This window comes from Anser anser, assembly GCF_964211835.1.
Source record: "Anser anser genome assembly, chromosome: 6".
NCBI lineage: Eukaryota > Metazoa > Chordata > Aves > Anseriformes > Anatidae > Anser > Anser anser.
The window spans coordinates 24863077-24888418 of NC_139726.1; the positions used below are offsets into that span (position 1 = coordinate 24863077).

Genomic DNA, 25342 nt, shown 5'->3' on the forward strand with positions numbered 1-25342 from the left:
TTTGCAAGTGATAATTCTCCTTTGATCAGTTGCTAAGTTGAGAAGATAACTGAAGGACAGGGAATATCTGAAATCAACTACATGGGACACGTTAAAAATACAAAGAAGCTATGTAAACAAGAGCAACCCATCTTCTTTAACAAACTCAGAATAGCAGTATTCCCCATAAATGGACTACAAATGATCAATGCCCTCACATTAGGGGCAATACCACCATGGTGTGCTAATCATGAACACCCTTGCACAGCCATTGGTGGGCTAAGCTTAATGACATGCCAGAAAAAGAATGTGATGAATTGACAGTAATACCTACTATGGATGCCAAATTAGCCTATCTAGCTTCTGTTTTCAACATCTGAAAAAGACAAAAAAAAAAAAAACAAAATCAAACTTCCTTTTTTGAACTATGCAGTGTTGCTGCAATCTCTTGCTCTTGGAGAAGGAGAACGCTCTTCATCTAATAAACTAAACAATGAAGGCAGTCACTTCCTTTACAAATGCGGTTGAGAATCATCTTCATCCTTCGGATCAATGATACACCCCAAAACTGTCAGTGAATATCCACTCCCTCCATTGAATACATCTTCATTCACAAGGGATACTGTCTGGAAGGAGTTTTCCTAATGGCATATACAGATCTGAACCATTCTCCTCCAAGATGCTGACAACCATGGCCATTTCATCATTCTCAACTGACAAAAACAAGAGTAAATGAGAGTAAAAAACTGAGAGTAAACACAGTAGTTGAAAAGGGCCATAAAGGTTACTGGGCTAAAAAATAACCAAAGAACAAAACCAACCATCAAACTACAAAACAACGCAACCCCAGTGTCACAAATACAAGACACAGATACTTAAACTTGTTATTCCTAAAGCTTCCTCCTGCCAGGCACCCCAGAATATCTCATACACCACTATATATTTAGTTCATAAAACCTTCCTTCCTTGCAGTTTCTTTCTGTTTGCAAAAAGGAAGAACTGCATGCAACAAATGCTCAACCCATCTCAAAGTAATTCTGAGGGCATTCAGTATGATAGTGATAAGTGCATAATATAATGAATAGAATGTATTATAATTTTATGCACACTTGTTTACCTTACATATTAACAACCCAAAGGTAAATAGAAAACAATTCTAAAAAAGCAGAAAAAAAATCTTATTTATGGCTACAACACACAACTGAGAAAAATGATTATTCTGAGGTTACCCTAGAAAAGCACCAAGATTTGTGCTAGCTGAAAACCCAAACTATGGACTTCCAAAATACTTCCAGATGTTTCTCCAGAAAGATTATTTTAGTAATTTATGTCAATGTCACAGAAAGCTTGCCATATTTTTGAACAGCTGTAATTAAAGCACTGCAATTATGTTATGAAAGACACTTAAGTAATACATATCTCTTAGTGACTTGAACTGGTATGTCTTTTCCACTCTTGCTAGATGCTGTAGTCCTGAATTCCCAAGCATATTTCCTATGCTTAGACATAACAGGAAATAAATTGAAAGGAGAACCAAATAATTTATGCCCTCATTATGAATATGCACAACTCTGAACTAATTGCAATTCACTGAAATCATCTATCGTTGCTTAGATGACTAGCGCAGTACTTCGCCAGCCTCTGTTTCGTAGTCTGGAATTAACTTTAGTTATTTTTGAATTCTGTGTGTGTGTATATTACACACAAGCATATATATCCCTATAAAAGTATAAATTGAAACACTGCAGTTTTAACCCATTGGACAAAAGACTAATAACCAAATCATTCTGAAAATCAAATCATGCTTTGAACAATGGCTTTAGTAATAGATTAGGTCATGCCTTTATCCTTGAAAGCCCAGTTATGAAGAAATACACTTTGAATCAATTCCACATGCCCATAAAACTGTGTGCAGAACTTGATTTCTTATTTTTAAGTTCTGTAATACTGTACTCTGCTTATTTCCAATATCTCCTTGGGATATGTTCTTGCACTCAGGTATTTCCTTGAGTTACATTCACGTACTTTAAGTGTTTTCAGTTTCAGACATTGCTTAGACTTGCTTCCCTTTTCTGTTTTTTTCATTATTGAAATGTTCAAAAGCATTTCAGAAGTTTCCTGTGATACAATCTTTACCGACTCCTATAAAAATAGCACAGTTTTTCTTTATCCATACCCCTTCCACACAACCTCAATCTCCTAACGTTTGAAAGAACCGTGTTCTTCTTCAAACTGTTTAGATCTTATTTTCTTTTGGTGTTTAAGATTTACTACCTGCGACATATTTTATTGCCTTATTTACTGGCTTCAGTGGCTCATTCTGGGAAAGCAGGCAGATCAGCTACATGCACCCCTAAAGACAACGATGTTAATGACTCCAGCTGATGTTTCTCCTTTTCCAGCCAATGGAAATGTGAGCCCTGTTCCTGCAAGCGGCATGTTTCCTGAAGCAATGCCCCAGCTCACTCCAAGCGCTCACTACCTGGAGCAACGCCAAATACATACCCTGGCCTGTTTCACAAGACTGTAGAAGACTACACTCAGTCACCTAACAAAGAGAAGTCATTTATATTTTCCATGAGCAGGACTGTTCGACATAAAACCAGGTGAGATGTGAGAAGGAAAAAAAAAAAAAGGTTTATTGTCTCCGAGAAAGTGGCTAAAGGCAAAGATAGCTCAGTAACAGGAAAATAAAAATCTGAAAGAGTATTTCCATGAAGCCTTTCATTTAAGGATCCCCAAGTCATTTAAAGACATTAATTCACTTAGCCTTCTAACACACCATTTCTTTGTTCACATAGCACTGAAAAAAATCAATATGCAAGCTTTTGCTCACAAATCTGACATGCATAAAACCAAGAAAAAAAGATTAAAAAAAATGTATGTTTTGGAAACGGTTCAGTTGCACACATCATAAAACACCCTAACAAAGCTAAATTTCCTTTGTCCAGCAATACAAAACTGGCCATTCAATCATCACTAAATAAACAACAGAAATGAAAATTCATGCAACAAATACCTGTGACTAAGAAATTTGATTCCTTCCTTAAGCAATGAGAAAGAGGTGACAAACCTCAGGGAAACTATCCTGGTACTAGCTCCTTCCAATTACTGGGGCATCCCAGACAGACTGTGTAGACCTATCAGTAGTCACTCCAACTTTCTTGATACTCTTGTAGATACTTACATTCTAAGACACATGGACAAAATATTTAACACCATCCCAACATCTCATGGTGAAAAAGCACTTTAACAGCACTTGACAGATGAAAAGAATGAACAGGCAGTGTACAAGGACACTGACTGCAATGATCAGCTTACAAACATGCTTTAAAAACCCTTAAAATATATGCAATTTTATGTTTATATTTCAACTGAAGTACAGAAATTTAAGATTCAGCAAGCATAAAATGTGGACTCTGTGCATTTATCACTGAGAACCTAGAATCAAGATGCTGAAAACCTGGGCATGAGCAACATACCCCAGACAACACAACCCAAGGTAGGGTCTCTGATTTCTTCCTCTTACATTCTTCATAGCGAGAAAATCACTTGACTTTAGCAGAGTGATCATTCCTAGATTTATTTTTTCTCCTACTTGCTATACTGTCTTCACGCATTATATTTCAAAGTAGATTTTAAAGTTTGGGGGATAAAAGTCTTTCCCATAATTTTATACAAGTCTAGCATAACAAAACTGTGAATTTTAAGACATGCTTGCAATATAAATAACCACTTGATTGTTATGGCATAAAAGACAACAAGCTCTGAGTAAAATGCCTCTCATTTATGATGATGATCATGACTAGTCCTATGCCAAGACAATCCTGAACACATTTAAAAAAAATAAGAATATCACAAAGAAGTATAAAATCTTTTTTCAAGTGTTTTTTGTTGTTGTTGTTATTTTTGCCACAAGGCTATATGAAGAATTATATTTTTTTCCATCTTGAAATCAAGATATACAGTACCTCCATATGTAAGATTCCCTTAATGGACATTCACTCGCAGGTATTTTGCATTATAATTTACAATATCCGTTCTGGTTGGTTTTTTTTGTTTTGTTTTTAAAGGCATTTTATTAAGCCTCCATGCTCCACATCCTCACCAATTCTTATTACCATTTTGATACCCTATGGTGAAGCTGACAAGAAGCACTGTAGATATGACAACCAGAAGCACAGAAATCTAGCAAGAAATTACTATGCAAATGTGTCTGGGAGAAGATAACATTAATAAATATTTGCTGACGGGCCTTTTGCTCTAGTAGGTGGCACATTTATAATGAAAACTTAACAGTAGTTTAAACCAAAGACCAGAAACCTCAGATATACTTCTGGCTGATGGATGACGAAGAAGAAGATTTCTGTGTATTGTCATTTTAGAGGAAGCAAGCCAATCTTACTACCTGAGATGAAAATATTTTCTTTCCAACCTCTCACATTCTATAATTTATTTTTTATTTTTTTTGTAAATAAAACAAGTCTTTTTGTTCAACAGTTACTAGCAACTTCCAAAACTGCGTATTTCAAAATACTCAGATAATCTCAGAGCTGAAACATGGAAGCATAACAGGCAACATTAGGTCATTTTTTTTATTTTTTTTTTTAATGGCAAAGTAGCTATTTATAAAAAGCTTTATACATGCTAAACTTGAGTTAATTCTACAGCTAAAGAAATGTACATCACAGGAAAGCATTCCACATTTTGACTTCACTGTAGAGAAAAAACTGTTCTAAAATTTGACACAAAATAAAATAGAAGGGGACAAGATATTAGCAAGTGATCACAAAAAGAAAACATTTAGTTCTCAGTTTAGACTACAAAGTGTAAGAAGATGTTTCAGAAAAAAAACTGGCCTTGGGTAACTACTTAACCACAGCAGGGGGAACCAGAGGGAGTGCTCCTATGGCAGGAAAAAAGGAAGCAATTCAGAAGTGACCAATTTTTACCAGTCAATGACATGCAGAAGAGAGAACTGCTTCTATTTTAGTTTGAGTGGCTCCACACTAGAAAATGCTATAAAGCAACTTCCTTTTTTTAATAAACCCTAACTGTGATTTTCATTCTTAAAACAACAAATTGCAACATAGTTTTGGATCTATTCATGGCCTGTACTCTCAAAATCCTTCCACCCTGAATGAATAGAGGTACACATATGGATCAGGGGTCATCCCGACACCGAAGCATAGGCTTAGGTGAACAGCAGCTTATTACATTAAAAGGTCAAGTTTGCAAGCAATACAGAATTCACAGAAATAAATTCCTACCAATGTTTTAATTTACAGAGCATTTTCACTCCTACTTCTGTGGGAGAAAATTTGGTAACAGAAAAAGGACATATTCTGTCAGCATGCCCTTTGGAATAAAAATCCTGAACACCAATTTGCAAGGTATAGAGAGATTAGCATTATGCATTACAGCCACAGGCTTAAGAGTAAGCCTGTTAATGGGGACATGTTGTCCAGGCAGTTTTGTGCAATTAAACTGTAAGCACTACTTTAAGTAAAACAGGAAGGAATTAGTCATCCAAATAAATTAGTATGCTTACGCTGTGCCTCCACTCCTCCCACAAACTACAGAAAGAAAGCTTTGTAGATGGATGGATGTGGGTGCTGTGGACACACTCCAAACGAGTTGAAGGCATCCCAAGGATAACAGTCTGAATATCACACAGCATAGTATTGTTCCTAAACAATACAGATAAAATGGGAAAAGACAAAAGATAACAGGCCAGGTACTAGTACTGGTGTACTGAAAAAGACAGCCTCTATGAAGTTATTTACATTGTTGGACTGTGGATAATCTTGGTTTCAAAGCTTCAGGTAAAAATATATGCAAAACTTCTGTCAGGTAAATCACATGCTGTGTCTTTACAAACTGCCTAGGAAACAGGCAGAAGATTCTGTACTCCCTATTTTCTGTGTCTTTACTGAAGATATGCTTTAGATAAGTCTTTGAAATTAATACTGATAAAATTATGTGAAATATTAAACATGATATAATGGAAATCCAACTAAAACTAAACTCCCTTTTTGATATTAAGCTTCATGTGTCTGAAAAAAAAGATGAAACAATGGTTAGCATAAGTTTAGGTGACAAAAGTCACTGCACAATCATGCATAAACACCATCCTAGGTGGTATCAAGAAATGGTCATACAACTGCTGCATAGCTGTTGTTCCCTATTTAACATACAGAGCTAGAATGGAGGCTAACCTCTACAGAAGAGCAAAAGAGACTGGGTATACCACAGGTGGGGGATTCAACCTGGAAAACAACTGTCCTTTCACAAGTGCTCTCTGAGAAAAGCTTGAGCCTGCCAGCTGAAAATTAACTGCAGGAGAGGAAAGAATAGCAAAAGTCCAGAAAAATCTTAGGAAAAACTGGTAGCATGCTACTAACTTGATACTAAGAAAAAGAGCTTTATGCACACAGTTCTGGCTGAAAGAGTATTTGTTATTGGTAAGAGTACATCATGAAGACTTCAAAAAACAGGACCCACCATTCTGCTATTGTGGAGGCAAAGCTGTCATTTTGATTCATTAGAGAGTCCCTGAGATCACGGATGCAAACCATGTTATTAAAAGAAAAAGGTAATAGATACTCTTTCCAGATGTTACATGATTTGTGTTTGTAATTGCATGCTTAATACAAACAGTACTGGACTTTAAATCAAGCTACCTGGGCATTTTAAAAAGAGAATGTATCTCATAGGCGATTTAATAGTAGGGAAGAAAAGGCACCTCACAGCTTATAATTAGAAAATTCAAATTAGAATTAAAATGAAATTCTCAGCTACAATGGTAAAGGATTCTTTAAACAATTTAGCAGTGTAACAGATAAATTCATGAAGTCCTGAAGTCCTCAAGTTATTTAGAGACACATCCAAGTTCAATATGTTCTAGTTCAGTTGCAGAGCTATTGGACTTAACACCAAGCACTCACATATTAGGGAAAGCAATTTCTTCTATTGAAGGAATTAATGTGTGTGATTATTTTGTCTGTTACTGTACAAGAGATATGGCTAGGTGATTCCTTTGGTCCTCAAAATCTTCCAGCCCCATTACGCATTTGATTTTGATTATACCAGAAGAATCAGGCTAGACCATACATGGGTTACAAATTCTTTGACTTCCAAATATCTTGGTAACAAGCTCACTTTGATCCGTGTAACAGGAATCTTTTCCTCATTATTCACAGTTAATTGGTATATGTCCCTTCAGACTTTACTTGGCTCTGGCAGCAAATTGCTCCATGCCACAATGGCACAAGCATTCAGCAACAAGAACAAAAGAAAAAGAAAAAAAAAAGAAAAAAAAGATTGTCCTGCTTCTTGAAGACAGTGGTTCTACAAATGGTACTGTGTGTCTGCACTGTTACTTGGTTTTGCTCTAACACCTGAAACCTTGAGCTTGCAAAACAATTTCTACTGACCCTAGAACTCTATTAAAGGTAGGTAATAAACAACGGGTTCATGCAAATGGCCTAGAAAATAACATAGTGAGGTAGAGGGATTTCAGTTTCAGGATAGGTAGCGTATTTCCAATAGGACATTAGTTTCTTGCAGATTATCACCACTCATCAAGTTGCTATTTTGATGTATTTTATGATGCATCATTTCTAGCTACATTTTGTGACCATTCAAGATAAAAATTGCTATTTTTTCACCCATGTTCCACGCATGCTCTCTATGTTATACATAGGCACCTCGCCCAGTCTTTCCAAACCCCTGACATTTTTCCAGCAGCATGTCTTTGCCTCAGAGAGATCAGCACTGAACAAATGAGGCATATCCTCTTTCAGAGGGGCTGAATCAGTTCCCTTCTGCACAGTACACAGCTGTCAGTCCTGAGAATGAAAACCCCTGGTGCAGGAGGGATCAGGCTCAGAGCAGTCAAACAGGCTGCTAATCAGCAACCAGCAGAAAGAACACATTCTTGCTCTCCACTCTCTAGTTATTCAATTAATTCATGAAAATTCTTGTGATTAGCATTCTTATCTTAGTATATTTAAAACAGTTAAAGTAACTTTGATGCATTGCATCAACATTGCAAAAGGAAGACTTGAAGCAACCACGGTAATGTGCTCACTATCAATGTAACCCCAGGTTTTCGAATGGGGAGTGCAGTAAAAGTACAAATACTAGAATTGAACTTTATTTGCACAGTTTATCCACTTCAAGTCTGGAAAATCATAACATAACTGAAGCAAAACAACAGCAGCAGTAGCAGCAACAACAAAAATAAACAAAAAATGACTGCAGTTAGTCTAAGACAGGTTATGGAATGACAGATGTATACATTCTGTTTGGTATTTATGCAACAGAGATGCATATTATGATCATAAACATGGCTTGTCTTTGCCAGAGTAGATAGCCCAGTGCAATTAAGTGCAAAAGACAGGATCATTATCTACTAAAACCTGCTCTCTCCTTCTGCCATTGGAGTCTTGACATGAAGTGTGACTGAAATCTATAACTTAAGCTTCATATAGGTCCATGAATTTCACGGTGATGCTTAGTTTTCAATAAATTAACAGTCCTTCAAATGTATTTCCTGTATATAAAAGACCACCACCTAGAAAAACCTATACTAACAATCAGAGAACTCCACAAAGCTTCTCTTTGAAAGTATATAATTTTTCAGTGAAGGTAGCTGGAAGGTCTACTTGAAACAATAATAATAAAAGTTAAATCATCTGACAAAATTATTATTTAGTAAGCTATTCTTAACCTTTTGAATATTGTTCTATTTAAAAACATATCTATTAGGCACAAAATGGACTTCTAAAGAAAACAGACCAATTTGGTACATTAAATTGCATTTCTAAACACAGATAAGAACGTGAAGTGCATCATATTTATTCAAATACTAGTCTTTTGCTATACAAATATAAAGCAATACAAAATACTTAAAAATCAAAACACTTGTGTTTTTCTTTAGAATTATTTTTCTGATAAGTTGTATACTTCCTCAAAACAAATTTTAACTTCCTCTACAAAGTTTCCCAGATTTCTTAAAAAATATATTTAAAATTAACAAAAACAAAAAATATACTGCAAAATTCATGCTTTCCAGCCATTTGCCTATTCAACTGTGATCAACTTCATTTCTAGTTTACAAACACTGAACAGAGGCAAAACTCGAGGATGCTCAGCATCCCCCACCTTGTGGGGCAGAATACTGCACTGCTGCACCCCTCACATTAGCTTCACTTTCTGCAGACAGAAAGATGAGAGACCACATCAAGCTAGCAGCCAGGAAGTGAAAAACAGAAGAAAAAAAAAGTGCGTATCTCTTAAGTAGTATTTCTTTACGCCTATCCCCCCAAATACCACATTACTTTGCATCTTGATATCATGCAAAAATTCAAAGGTGGAATTATCAGTGACCAGAAGCTGTATTTTCTTCTGACCTAATTCAAACTCCTATTCATGAAAAATACCCAACATTCTGTGAACACTAACATAAATATATAATGTTATATGCAAGAATAATCACCACTAATGTCTCAGGCAAAGCATGCGTGGGAGTGTAGGTGACTTTAGAAGTTTGGAGCACCCTGACTCAAGTGGAGCTGCTGTTTCATTTCATGCATCAGGATGCAGCAACGCCTTCTGCTCTCACAAGCGTCTTCCTCTTATTTTAATTTACTTCTTAACTGCTACATCATAAGTAAAAGCTCTACTCTAAATTTCTCCATCTTCACCACCATGCACATTAACATCTTTCCAACAAGTGAGCATAAGTATCAAAAACATGAGGAGCCACGTGTTCAGATTGCAGAGCACCATCAGAGGAGCATGGAAAGCCCTACTGTTTATAATCCATTCTTGCCATAGCATAGCTCATTCGCCCCCTTCTCAGAAGACTGTCATAAACTTGGGCATGATCATTGAATATTTTTGTGAACATCACGATAGTTTTGAGTAAAATCTGATCAAACTGTTTGTAAAATGCTTCTGAATTTATACATGTTTATAAATTAGAAAATACAATTAAATAATAAATCGCTTATGAAATTATGTCCATTTAAAGATTTCTTCATAATTGCCTAATAGTTTGAATACATATTTTCAAACTAATTGTTCTCCAAGTTAATTTTTTCTCATTTTATCACTTCACTTCTTTGCCAGTGGGTATCTTGATATACTTGAGAGCAACAGGATGTTTCTGCCTCAACTGAGTAACTGCTAGTGAATAATATGAAACATCCTAAGTTCCAAACACTGCCAATTTGCAACAAAAATCTTGTAGAATTTGGGAATTTATAAAGCATCTAGATAAATAACTTTGTCACCCAAATATTCCTGAGTGAATATTCTCTTACAAAGCATAACTAGCTAACAGACCATTCATTAGTTGCTAAATTATTACTTCATTGATTTGGATTTTAAGCTTCATTGATTATTCAATTCAGAAACGTTACCTACAGAATGATTCCAACAGCACAGATACCATACTGTAACAATGGTTTCAGTGTAGAAGTCTGCTATGTAATTAAGACAACAATATCAACTGAAATCTTTTTTTCCCCAACAAAAGTAATCTGAAGCAATCTCTACAAGAAAGTCTTTTGACTTGTTTGTCTAGATGAAGAAAGAAAGAAAAAGAAAAAAGATCTTCCCTGGAAAGAGAAATGCTTGACAGAGAAGATAAATTACTAAAGCGAGCAAATGCTAGCATATGATAGATAAAATGAAAAAGGGACTACAATATTTTTGCTTGTTTCTGCCAAATCATAACTTGTTTCTATCAATAGTTCTTAAAAAATCTGGTATTACAAATCTTTAAGATAAACATTCCTTTTAACCATGTCTACAAAAAAAAAAGGGGGGGGGGGGGGGGGAGATGGTCTCATGATGATTTAATCCCCAGCTAATAAACTTCTGGTGCTCAAGCTTTGGCTTTTCTGAAAGTCTGCACCCTGCTCACCAGCTAGAGTGACTGAAAAGCTTGAACATTTCAGAAGCAAACTGGGTACATAGGTGCCAACTGCTACTTACTTTTTTTTCCTTAAAGAGATCGCTACAATGATTGCTTAATATAGGGTGAATTTTTGCTGTTCAGGACCTTACCAGAGACATATCAGGCTTCAGTGGTACCACTAACAAAGCTGGCCACAATACACTAATTGCAATTCCTAACAATAAACTTCAGTGCTTTCCAACTAGTCTGCTTTTTCTTGATGAAGTGATTTCTGTGACTCTTTATCCAGATGTGCCACTCAAAAGCCTAGAAATCTTCCTCACCTCTTTATTTTCTCCATGGTCTATTTAAGCATGTTCTGCTGATTAAAAAAAAAAAAAAGAAATAAAAAAGAAAAAAGTGCCGCCTTTTCTACTCAGTCCCAGAAATATGATTTCATTCTACCTATTATGAAACAAAATGTTTCAGGATGTCATCATTGTGAACACTCTAGGCTGAGTGAGAAGAGACTGCACATATGTGAAAATTTAGAATCCAGTTTGAACAAAATGAAAAAAGTTTTTAGAACAACCTTCATGGATTTCTAACCTTCCCTGCCTCTCTGTTTCCCCTCATATGAAGTATCCTAAAGAAGGGAAATGGAGGCCCCTGGGTGGAAGTCACAAGCTTCCATATGATAAGTTCTGACTTCTGAATCATATTCTTGCAGAATGCTTGATGAGAGCAGAGGGGAAACAACAGTAATGTTGTACTGTATTAAATCCCACTACAGAGAACTACATAAGCTAAATTTTATGTATAAATAAATAAATAAAAATGAAGGCAGGGAAGAGCTCCTGGGTAGGTTCTTGGCTCAAGAACAGGTTCTAACCAGTACACTAGGGACTTGTCTTCTGTCTCTTCCTCTAACTCAGTAAGAGTATAAATAGCACCCAACTGAACAGCTCTACCACACCAGAAGGAAAAAAAAAAAAAAACCAGCCACAAACAAGAACAGCTCAGAATTCCCTAGACCTGTAAACACCTTTTAACCACCAGTCTTTCAAGAGCAGGAGTTCAAGCTCACACATATTTAGCCAAACACAGATTTCGTATGCTGTCCAAAGCAACTGCAGAAATGAGCAAGTGGTATCACCAAATGCATCATGCCAAGAATTCTTATCCAGCCAGAAGTCTGACATTTTCACGTTGCTTAGCAAGAAAAGTTTACCCACCACTGATATGCTTTCAGTCATATCTTTTTACTCACCTAACTCCTAAAACACACTGCATGAATCTGAAAAATCTCAGTCCTTAATTTGAAGAAAATATATTTCCCTATTCAGAGTTAAAAAAAAAAATCCTCTCCTCCCCTACCCCCCCCCAAAAAAAAAAAAATGCACACCTTTATCGTCCCCTCTGAAGATCTGCACTGATCATTCGCTGTCAAAAACTTGCCTTGGGGTAGGTCCAAGACCTACCCAAAGCTAAGGAATTTTGCCTTTTATCTGTCCCAACTGCTGGTGTCAATACAAAAGCACCCTTCTTATAGCCTTACAGATCAAAAAGTACCCTGCTTTCCCCACTTCAGAAAAGAAAAAATCCTTATAGGAAAAAAAGACACACATGAAAGGAAAGTTATTCAGTTCATTTTCCCATGAAAGACATGTTATAAGCACTGCCCAGAATCCAGCAGCTCAGAAAGCATGTGAAAAAAGCACACAGTTTCTTGGCTGAACATTCTGGACGAGACCTCCAGAACATCTCAACTCCCACCTTGCTCCCCAGCCTATCGGCAGGGAACAACATGCATAAACTCCAGCTTCAGTAGTAGGCTTCAACAGGGTTGACACAGTGAGCTACAGTTCTCAGTTTACTCTTCTCCTCTGGCAGGCATCATTGATGACCTTCACTAAAAAAAGACAAAATCAAGATTTCCACAATGTGCTTGCCTAGTTTCAAGTTCCAAAGTCAAGTCATCAACATGGAATTGCTTACAGCTCCAAACCACTTCCCCAGTCATTTTCTCCTTCTAGGTGACAGTATCCTCTTGTCCTTCAGAGTCTCCTTGTAAGTAAACTTGCAGTAGTGAAGCTGCTATCCCCTAAACTCTCTCAAACTGTAAAAGATCCCATACATTAACATTCGTGTCTTCCAAAGGAGAAGAAATTGAAGCTACAGTGCCATGTGAAAATTGGCAATCTGATACAGAAATGCTCCCTTTAGGCAGTAGGGCGCCCTACCAGGAAGTTAAGCAGCTTCGTCCAGTGTAACCAGCACTCTGGATCTCACTTCTCTCATTACTTAACCGATGTGAAATGGCAGGAGAGGAAATGTGCGCCAATAAAGGCACTTGGAAGAGGATCTCTGAAGCTAAAAGCACCTTACATGCAACAAAGTCTTGGAACAGAACTAGCCAGCTTGAAATGTGACAAGCATATATTTATAGTGAAAAAAAGCACGGATAAAAGAATTCCACAAAGAATAAAAGGACAAGGAAAGGCATTCTAGCTGAAGTACTTAAATAAAACAAGTTTTATATGTCATGCTAGTGACATGTCACACATCGTTTTCCAAATGTTCATAACAATATTTGATGCCTGGTAGCCTTGAAACACGTGCTAGAGAATAGCAAGCAAATTTATTCAAAGGTCCTAAAATGAGAGCAACCATATTTTTTAAAGCTGTATAAAGAACAAGCTGTCAGTCTGCCTCTATTTCATGACTGCAGGATGCTCCAAGTCAACACAGCTTTGAGAAAGGAGGAGCTCTGTTGAGCTGATATTCTGCTGCACCTTCCAAGTGACTTCTGCAAAGAGAAGTAGTCTCCATAGTTTCCACTTTTCTTCTTTCTCCATGATGATGGAAGAATCAAAAACTGCTACACCCACTTAAGTTCACTTCTTATCAGGTATAGCTTCCAGCTACTCCTTTAACAGAAAGGTGTATCAGTAGGTGATGAGAATCTTTCCTCAGCACTTAGAGAAGAAGTCTACCACTTCTAGAGCCCACGGGACCTTCTATACAAAGTGCAGTCAGATTTTGCCCAGGGCCGACAAATCGGCAAATATTGTATCATAAAAAATGCTCATTACAGGATCAAGTCAAAATTATGGAAATCCATATAAAAGCAGCGCAGTCTAAAGTTACCTATTATACAGCAGAGATTAATGTAAACTGGACAAAGCAACCCAAAAACAGTCTAACACTGTACAACGTTAATCACCTTAATCTTTTACTGTGGGTAGCTGCTATTAAGGGAACAGTCTGTAATCTCACAGGGTTAGAATCTCTCCCAAGAATGAATATGGCTAAAAATGTTACCTCATCAGTTTACAAATTACATGTATTAAGGAACATTTTTTAAAAGTGTTTACTAACAACTTATTGAGACTCCTACAAGTTTCCAAATAAAACCTAACATGCTCTACACTTCCATTCTAAAAAAAAAAAAAAAAAAAGTCTCTCCTGAATGTTTAGGGTGTTTCATACACTTTTGACAACTGTATTTTGTCCTTGATCACTGAATAAGCACACAGAGCAAAACAGCATTGATGGATAATAAATTTCCCATATCATGAAAAAGTTTATTGCAAAATGATTAAAAACCACTGTATGAAGTGTAAGAAGGTGACAATTTAATATCTTTATGTCATGGTCGACAAACATATGCTTAGGAATGTTATCTATAAAACTATAAAAGAAGTCCAAAATGTTAACAGGAATGTGAGTAGTTTAGGTCACTGGGGACAGTTATCCTTTATTAAAGTCTCTCTAGATCTCCATCACCACCCACTTTTGTTGGTTTTTGTTTTGTCTTTTTTGGGGGGGCAGGGGAGTGTGGGGTAGCTTTTTAAATTTTTCTTAATCTCCAAAGAACACCTTAGCAGGAGCTATCAGCTTTGACAGAACACCAAAATTCTGGCAGTGAACCATAAATTGACCATTACCATAAAAAGAACTGCTAAATGAGAAACCATGTGCTCAGTATAAAACTAATTTCATGCTTTCAAAAGCACACAGTGGCTTCTAGCAAGATAGTGGCCCTGGGACTTGCAAAGACAGATTGGCTAATACAAATGGTGTGTGCTCCTGATGCAGTCTGCTTAGCCAAGCTTTACATGTACTGGCAGTAAATGGAAATTCTCGAATCTTCTGTCAAACAAATACACACTTATCTATAACTTTAGAGCTGAAAGCTATAAAACAGCTGCCTCATAAATATATTTAGCAGGAAAATGCATGAGCTGTCCTAGTTCCTCATAAAAAAAAAAAAGAAAACAACAACTAAAAAACACAGCAGTCTTTACACAGTAAGTATAGACATTTTTAGCAAGGAAAAAAAATAAATGAAAAAGTATTTTTTAGCATCTTCCCTACTTTTATTAAAATAATTACTATCAACAGATGCAAACATAATCATAGCTGGTCCCACGACAAACTAAAAACATTAACATAACAGTAATGCTTAACAAGAAACTGAGTTTAATAATTTTGTGTGTTCTACAGATGAAATTTCAAAAAAAAATTTTTTTTTTAAACAGGTACAAAGTCCATTTAGGTTTTGATAATGCTTCTTTAAAACTTAAAAGATTTACTACTAGAACTTCACAGGCTACCTTTAGCACACTATCTGTTCCCTTAAATAAAACTTACTGCACTAAATCTCAAATTTAACTGGTTAGGGAGAAGTGACAGTAATTTTATACCCTTCTCAAAGCAAGCTGTCAGTGAATGAATTATTGGAAGCTATCCTGGGCATGACAGGTCATAACTTTTAATATTAACAGTGACAGACATATACAACACTTCGAATCCAGTATACAATTTATTTCCTTCTTCACTTTCATAGTTTATCTGGGAGAATTCAGCAGCTCTTATGCTTTACATATCATTATAACTATAATTTGATATTTAACAAGCCAGAAAGCAAGCTCTCGTAAGAGGCAGTTAGTCACACTGTTAATTAGCTTCTTTCTGTAACAATAATACAGCATCACTGACATGTTCCAAAAACATTTAAAATGCATAGGAAGTCACCAACTGGAAAGATGCCCTCTGCAAACAGCAAGCAAGGAAAGGGAGCTTGCCACATACTTAGAGTTACTTTGAATACTGAAATAAGAAGAGAACAAAACTATGTGTTATATATCTTGCCATTTTTCTTATCCTTTCCATTGGAGTAACTAAAATACAAATGACATGCACACAGAAATACTGCCAAACATGTAATCATCCACTACTAATACCACATCACAAAGCAATTCAGTGAAGTTTAATAATAAAAATCATGCTCACCTCTACTGGGAAGTCCACTCCACATTATGGCAATACTATTTAACCAGCTCAAATAGCAACCAAGTTACGTAAACAGAACTTCCAATATGTGACCAATATGATCTACGGTGCTACAGAGCCTTTGCTCCAGCCCTGCTCTTCTGTGACAGTGCACCGGTACACCAGAGCTGGTCCAAACCTTCCCAGATGCTGGCTTATTGCATTGCTCATTGAAAATCCTTCACACGCTGGCAACATTTTAGGGAAGGACAAGCACACTCTGAGTCATTTTGTAAAGAAAGCAAAGCAATTTCAGTTCTGTATCTTCATGCGTACAGAAACACAGAGCACTGTCAAAGTAGAAGTCTGAGGTGAATTTATGCTGAGAAACAGGCAACCTAAGCCGTCATTATCAATGCATGAAATCAGCTAGTGATCAAATTCAAACAAACCATAAAAAAAGGGTATGATTATGAAAGGCTCTACAGATTCAGCTCCGAACCATACAGAAAGCAGAATCATCTATCTAGCCTGTGTAAATGTTAAAAATAGCTCTGTCTTTTCTACAATGAACACGAGACAGAGCAGAAGCAGTAGCCTGTATTGTGGTGAGCTTCGTTACTGGGAAAAAAATCTAGCAATAAAAATTAATGATTCCTTACAGCTTCTGTAAGTAAGATTAATTTACAATTATACAGATGAACAAATAAGTGCTTTTTAACCATGTAACTGACAAAGTCTATTAGCAAATATCATATTTGTTTATATCTAAGGAGACGCATAAATACCTAGATGAAGAATTTCAGAATACCGAACCATCCGTACAATCCGGCAGATCAAGTATTCGTACAAAAAATTCAGCAACTAAAAGCATTACATGAACATTGCCTTTGCTTTTAAAAAACAACAATATTTTTTAATTACTTACTATGAAAAATCTCCATGGCTTATTAAATTCATGCTCTTCCTACTCCCACAGAGCCCTCCCAGGGTGTAAATCCTTGTCTTTTCAGGTACTTCATGCATTTTCTTTCCCAAAAAAGGTAAGAGGGCATGTGCCACTGTACACACTCCCACCCACAAAGATTTTAAATGCACCCTGTAGTAAGAATCAGATGTAACCATGAAGAGGTTAAGTTTACAAAGAAATAGAAAGACACGGGAGTTTTTATTACAATACCTGTATAGTTATCCAAATATACTACTGTGTCATGAGACAACTATGAGAGAAATTTTGGCAGGATCTGTTCCCAGATTGGGATACTTACCGCACAGAGTATCTGATTTACTTTTCCAAGATAAAAACAGTAAAAAAAATAATAATAATAATCAAAAAATACACACACACCTCTGACTTTATTTTATCGTTTCAGTCATGCTTGTATAAAATCACTGTTGGATATACACACTGAATAAAAATGACAACTCCACACGTAAAGAAACCATGACAAGTGACCAACCTTTTTTTTTTTTGGTCCTAAACTCTAGAACATCTGATTATCAAACATCTGAAATGCTGTTTCTTTACGACAACGTAATTGCTTCCTGAAAAGAGGTTAAACTATCCAGAAAGGAATTCTGCAGAGAATTTTGATACAAGAATATATTTATGCACACTCATGTATCAGGGACTAGAGTAACAAGTAGTGACTGTAGTAGCCAATTTTATTTTGAAACCCTTCACTACCCATTCCATCCAAAACAAATCCCCCCCATAAACCATTTTTTGTCTATACTAGTCATATAACCAGCTTGCTTACAAGTGTCATTTATGTGCTTATTGCCTCCAAGAGAATGATGTAGAGACTACAGATGGATAATTGGTCTGATACCCATTAACAACTTAAAAAAAGATGTTTTTTTTTTCCTTTATTAGAGCATTTTTGAATATCTTGCTTTAAATCAGTTTACCAATTACTTAAAAATAAAAAAGTAAGAAACACCTCAATGAAAAAATAGAATTTTCTTGAAGACTACTAATGACAGTGGTAGTAATCTTTTTGTATTACCTTTACCTGTACTTTCACAGTGCAACTACTCAAACACAGAACAAAGTATTATAGATACAGTTTCCAGCTATTAGCAAACAGGAGACCATCTTTCACATCAGCTCTGTCCCTTGGTATTCACTCCCATCATCATTTTCTAAGAAGTATCAAGAGCACCAAAACAATACAATAAAGGCCCCTAATTTCAGAGCAACTAATTATAACTGTTGTGAAAGAAAAATAGCAGCCAGATATCATAAATGTATCTCATACTGTAAGAAAAATGTTAACTTGCATAATACCATGTATTTCCTAAGGAAATTGTGGGAGATCCTCAAGATGGGAGATAACCGTCTACCAAATGCAATCTATTTGGAACACTGAATAGGCGAAGAAGTCAATATACATTGCAGTGAGAAGGGGAATACTAACACAGTTTCTCAACAGCTCATGAATCTAAGTTACATTACAAGAGTATAACATTCCCTCCCCCCCCCCCCCTTTTTTTTTTTAAATTACATCAGAGGGAGGTAATGGTCTTGCTTTCTATCGAGACCCTAATCTTTTCCAAACAGACAGATTTTGCCCAGAGTAGGACACCAAAGAGGGGAAGAAGGGGGAGGGCACCTCTCTTTCATAGGGGAAGCAGGGGGACAAAGCCCCCAGATGCCACCCCATTTTGTGTCTCCAGCAGCTGACCAGTCTCTCAGCAGCTTTCTTCACACTCCTTCCCAACAGATTGGGTTGTTGGCAGCAGACAGAGAAGGCAGAACAAGTGCTGGCCTTACACAAGTCTAAAACAGGTTTGGGAATAAGACAAGAAAGAGTAAACTCACAGTGCTTTCTAATATCCTCCTCTACACACTAACTGTATAGCTACATATGAAGAAGTTTAGGAGGACTCAGCTCACCAACTTTTTCAAGTTACTTTGGTTGCTACTTAGCATTCCTCTGAGTACTCACTAGAATAATTAATAAAAATCTTGTGTAATAAAAATCAGATTATCCTTGGGGTTTTTTTTTGTTTTTTTTTTTTTTTTTTGAAAAAGGACAGATAAATGCTGACAAGAAATTTGAGGACCTAGATCAAGAGGCTTAAAGCAAGCAAAAATTTTGTTCTCTGTTAAGTTCGCACAAATTTTATACGGCAACTAATCTACATGGCAAAAAGCTAATCTGGGCCCAGCTCAGGATTCAAATCTACGTACAAAGCCAGTCATTTAGGATCAGGTTCCGCTGACAATTAAAATCAATGAAAAATTTCACTGAAATAAGAGTAACCCACTGCAGTTTCATTTGGTTGTAACAGACCAGAGTTTAATCTTTGATTTCTGATCCTCATCATTGATCACGAAGTTGCACTGACATAGTCAAGGTGAATTCTCTCCAGTTTCACAAAGCAAAGAGTCTTTCTCACAGGCATCAGTGCAAATATGGGTATGTAGATGGAATATTTTCAGAGCCATTTCCTGAGGTTTACCAATAGCCACATTTTATTTTTCCTTTTTCCAGATAAAAAAAAAAAAGTCAGATGCTTAGAAAATTAGTTATTAATTTAAATGAGCCCTTTAAGAAGGTGCTTTTCATTTGAAGTAGCTGAAGGCACTGCCTGCAAGTTACCTGTATAGCCCATGGATCCTTTAAAGGATAATTCAGAGCACTTTAGCTGTGAGCCTCGCTGCCTCCATTGAACTGAAATGATGCCCAGACTTCCCACTTAACATGGCACTACACAAGGAGGCAAAGCAGATCTATTCTCTATTGCCAAAAGTGTGTACGTATGGTGGGGGGACCCGACACCCGACCTCTCCCCACTGCCCTGTTCTCCTCCCATGCCACGGCTGCAGCTGGGAGAGGCCCTGGGGCCCAACCTCCGGGGGACTGGAGTGGAGCTGGGGGAGCAAAATCAGTGCTCAGGAATACAACGGAGCCCCTCACAAGGCTGGCACCGCAGGCACTGCCGAGCAGCTCGCCGCTCTTAGCACACACCTCTCCCTTACTAACAACGGCTAGCGGAAAGAATAGGCGCCGAGCATGGCGCAGGCTGCAGCCCCCCCTGCTGGCCGCGGGCCCGGCCGCCGTCGCCGCCCACAGAGGAGGGAGCCCCGGCCCAGCATCCAGCTCCCCCTGGCCTTGCAGCCGGCCTTCCACGGCCCGGAGGAGGCGACCCGAAGCGGCCGAGGCTGCGCCGCGGCCTCCGAGGGCTCCTCCGTCCATCGCGGGGCCGCCGCCGGGGCCAGCTGCGCGGCAGCAGCGGGCCGCAGCCCGAGGCTGCCCCAAAAACACAGCGCTTCCTTCTCCGGCCGTAGGAAATAAGTGAAGGGACTCCAGGTCCAAGCTGCACCAGCAGGTGGATGCTTGATTTTCCCTGAGCTGCCAACTATTGCCTTCTGGCAGAAAGCTAGCAGGGCGTCAGAGGAGAGGGAAAGGCCTTTGGCACGGTGCTGCAGGGTACTGTCCCAGCTAGGGCAAGACAGGAGGTGTATCAGAATTAAGGTTGGAAAAGACTTCCAAGATCATCTGGTCCAACCATACCCCTACCACCAACATTACCCACTAAACCACATCCCAAATACCACATTGAACCTTTCCCTAAACACCCCCAGGGACAGTGACTCCACCACTTCCATGGGCAACCCATTCCAATGCCTGACTGCTCTTTCTGAGAAGAAATGTCTCCTAATTTCTAACCCAAACCTCCTCTCGCACAAGTGGAAGCTATTCCCTCTAGTCCTATCGCTAGTCACCTGCAAGAAAAGGCTGACCCCCAGCTCCCCACACCTTCCTTTCAGGTAGCTGTAGAGAGCAATAAGGTCTCCCCTGAGCCTCCTCTTCTCCAGACTAAACAACCCCAGTTCCCTCAGCCGCTCCTCACAGGACTTGTGTTCCAGGCCCTTCAGCAGCTTCATAGCTCTTCTCCTGACACGCTCCAGGGCCTCGATATCTTTCTTGTACTGAGGCGCCCAAAACTGAACACGGTCCTTGAGGTGCGGCCTATGCACAGCAGAGTACAGGGGAACGATCACCTCCGTGGTCCTGCTGGCCACACTATTCCTGGTACAAGCCAGGATGCTGTTGGCCTTCTTGGCCACCTGGGCACACTGCCGGCTCATGTTTAGGCAAACGTCAACCAACACCCCCAGATCCTTGTCTTCTGCACAGCTTTAAAGCCACTCTGCCCCAAGCCTGTAGCGTTGTCTGGAGTTGTTATGGCCAAAGTGCAGGACGCGGCCCTTCACCATGTTGAACTCATCCCATTGGCCTCTGCCCATCGGTTCAACTTGTCCAGGTCCCTCTGCAGGGCCTTCCTACCCTCTGGCAGATCAACACTTTCCCCCAACTTGGTGTTGTATGCAAACTTACTGAGGATGCACTCAATTCCCTCATCCAACTGATCAATAAAGATATTAAAAGGGGTAGGCCCCAATACCCAGGGGAACACCACTTGTGCCCGGTCACAAGCTGGATTTAACACCATTCTTTACAAATGGGTATTGTCAGTTGCAAGGAGAGCAGCAGAGGTTCTAATCCCTGGCAAAGTGCCATTGTGGTAGTCCAGCCCCTCACTTCTATCACCAAGCTAATAAAAATGAGTAGTTAGATGAGTACATCAAATCACCCAAACCTTTAATTTGGTCAATGAAGTTCTTGATTTGGTCAAATCAAGGAAATGGTAAACTTTAATTTGTGTGCAAGATAAAGAAAAGCAACTGTTGAACTTTCTTTTGATTGTTTTAATTTTAAATTGCTGTGGAGTTATTGACTTGTACAGGCAGGGTAATGAAGCTATTTCTAGATTCAGTAGTGGGAAGAGAGGGAGTCCTACAGAATCAGAGCATGCTTTTTGTAAATACATGTTGCTAAATACCTTTTGAAATTCTATGACAATTTTACCCTGATTATAGAGACTAACTTTTTAAGTTTTCTCTAAAGAGATATTTGGACTTTAAGTATGTGGACACCATTATCTATATACTGTAGAGTATTATTGCCAGGACCTGGAATTCCAGTTACGTAGCCTTAGTAAGTTTTTCCATAAGGACCATTACCTATTACTGAAAGTTAAAAGCAGCAAAGTGGGATTAGATCCATAAAACACAGTGGAGGTCAACAGTTAAAAGGATGCTTTATAACATCCTGAGGCCACCCGTCACAGAGAGGACCTTTGAAGAGGAGGGATATAAAAACATGCTGAATGACCCCTTCGTGTTCATCCCTGTTTGCAAGGAAGCCCACCAGGAGCCAGGGAGGTTGGAGGCAGCAGTGGTGCAGAGATCAGTTCTGTTGCACAGGTTCAAACCAGTTCTGGCAGGTCTATAATCCTGGTCTCTGTATTGTCAACATACATTTACAGGCACATATATTCAGAAATACCTTATTTTCAACAGGAATTTTATTCATTTCACTTTCATTTTGTGAAGACAAAGGAAAACCCCCACCATAGATTAGCAGGAACCTTTGCAGAAAGCTTCCTGTGGCTTGCTGAACTGCTCACCAACTGGTTCGTTAGAAGGGTACTTAGTTGTAACAGTGAGGTATGAGAAGGGCTATTTGCTTTCTTCACACGTGGAATAAAGTCTGTTCGTTGGTGAAGTGAGAGGAACAGAATTGTTCTCTTACCATCTGCACCATTAATTGTTTACAGTGTTAGCCAAATAAATGGGAAAGGCAGACTCCCATTACAAGGGCTAATAACACTCCAGAGGACGTGGATTAAAACTAAGCCTGAATAACATCAATTTATAAGAAAATAAATTTCTACTTATTTTTGAGAAGCGTTCTTTGAGAATGACATTTTGGTAAACATTGTTCCCCTACTGTCTCTTAAGCATTATATTAAACTGTCTATGCAATTATAGTAAACTGCATACGCAAGGCATTTTTTTTCTCTAAATGCTTACGGAACTAACATCCTTCAGCTATGAAAACAGCATGCCTATTTCAACATGCACTGGGCAAAACAGCATAGCTAGAAAGTAAGTGGGATGCAGTCAAATACGCAGTTCAGGGAACAAAGCACACTGCTAAAAAACACACGAGTTTTAACTCCTGTGCCATATGGTAACCCCAAAGTGTGCGTTCCAGCAAACTTAAAATGTTCTCAGCTTCAGAGCATTCTCCGGGCAGCAGTGCCAGAGCATCAGCTGCAATCCCCAGGAATGACTGCAAAGACATCGGGCGCAGGTGTCAAGCTAACAAAAAAGCAACAGAAAATATATAGTGCAAACATTTTAAGTGTTTTGTATCAACACAGAAAGGAATTTAATTGAGAATGTCTCATTCAAAATTAAGATATTTTAAGAATGCACAGAACTAAATCATTTAGGTGTTTTTCAGTAGGCATTTTTTAGACCACAGGACTTGCATAGTGATACCCTTACACTACTTGGTTCTAAACAAAGCAAAAGAAAGAGTAAAAAAATAAATTCAGTTAAAAAATCAAACTAAAGGAAAATGAGACATTTTGCATTTCCATTTTTATTTTTTTTTTACTTACCCTGTACTGAAGTTTGATTGTTTCAATACAAAAAAAATCAAAGTAAATCTCCCTCATATGGCTAATAAAAAAAAACTAATAAAAGAAATACAACTTTTCATGAATATTTGAGGTCTGTTACTTATCAATACTAATGTACTAACAGTTAATATGCAGCAGCATTTGCTTCTTTGAGACAATAATTCCTTAGAGCTGCAGCATTTTCTTGTCTCAGAAACAGATAGTATGATTTGCTATACCTCTTTTAATGTGACATGTAAGGAATGCTTTTTAAGATCAACTTTGGCACTTTGGGATTTTAAAGAAAAAAAGAAAAAACTACCTGAATGCTGTTTAACAAAATAAACAGAAAGGGAAAAAATATCTACTTCAACTATCAGTAAGAAAAGCATCCTTAAAATGCTCTAACAAATTTTCTTCAGTGTTTTTGGAGCATCACAGAAAAAGGATAATCCTGCAGCAAAATCCTTAAACACAGAACATCAAAGCAACTGACTATCTGGCATACCAGGACCCTTTATAAAAAGGGAAGGAGAGTTCCAACATCCTTTCCCTTACAACTGTACAACTTCAAAGTTATTTGTTTGATGTGTTCAAACTCCTACATGCCTAGAGAAGCATGGAAATATTACATTTTTCTCAGAACAGATAACAGTGATAACAGCTAAGTCTAACACTTGAAAAAAACTTTTTAAGATGTTATGTACACCTTTACATACTGCACGCCAGGTGTACTTTGCCCAAGCATTTGGGACCTTTGCTTTGCCCAGTAAATAAATACTATTTCAAATTACTTTTTCACTTGAATGAGAGCAATTAAAACTCAGACCAGTAGAAGCAGAAATGATGAAAGGACCAGGCCTTTCGTCAGACCAAGTTGGAGCTTTCCCCTCCTCTTCCCACCACTATATTCCTTTAAACATTTCTCCTGCACATACAGCATCCTTCCAGAACTTTGTTTTTTGAACAAAAATAGATGACAAATGCGTGACTATTAGAAGCCAGGACAGCTACTTTTAAATAGGCTATAATCTCAACTACATATGGCCCAACCCAGTCATCAATCACGCAGTGATGTAATACTGCCTAAATAAAATTGGCTTCACAGGAGAAAAAATACAGTAGTAATTCTGAACGTGACAAAATATTAATTCCTAGTATTAATCTGTATTAAGCGTAATAGTTATTCTGGGTTGGGAAAGTAGAGCTTAAAAGCTTCCTCAAATTTCTTGACCGAAACATAGCATCTCCTACTGATCATTTACCTGTGCTTGTACTTGCAAACAAGGTGCCAGGAGCTGTACTTGTAGGGAGTTTTCCATTATTTAACTGCTTCACTCTTTTCAGGTGAGACTTCCCATTGTAATGAACTTGAGCTTGTGCTGCAGAGTTCAGCTGTATATTGCACACTTCACAGAATGAAAATAGTATCTTCTTCTTTTCTTTGCTTAATTGATAGTCCTGTCTGTCATTCCTCAGTCCCTTTTCTTCAAAGCCCCACAGAACAGCTGGCTGATTCATAATCCCATCTTCAAAGACATGGTCAGGACTTAATGGACGCTTCATTCCTACAAAATAGACAAAATTGTTACTGGAAACCGACTAGTAATGCTTAATACCAAATTGGCATTTCTGTTTTCAAAATGCATGAACCAAAGACCAGTTCCAACAAATAAGGTTCCATGTTACAAA

At 37.9% G+C, this 25342-nt stretch overlaps 1 protein-coding gene across 5 annotated transcripts in view; it reads right to left on the reverse strand.

The window, feature by feature from the left end:
* Positions 1-25342, reverse strand: part of ZNF385B (zinc finger protein 385B) — a 170818-nt gene that overhangs the window by 114250 nt on the left and 31226 nt on the right. For 3 of the 5 annotated variants that reach the window (XM_083840906.1, XM_083840907.1, XM_083840910.1), the window contains exon 2: positions 24916-25218. In XM_083840906.1, the coding sequence (XP_083697032.1) occupies positions 24916-25218 (303 nt within the window). Of the gene's footprint in view, positions 1-16186; positions 17031-17093; positions 17347-24915; positions 25219-25342 lie in introns of those variants that run through there. The other 2 variants (XM_083840913.1, XM_083840911.1) reach the window with 2 other exon arrangements.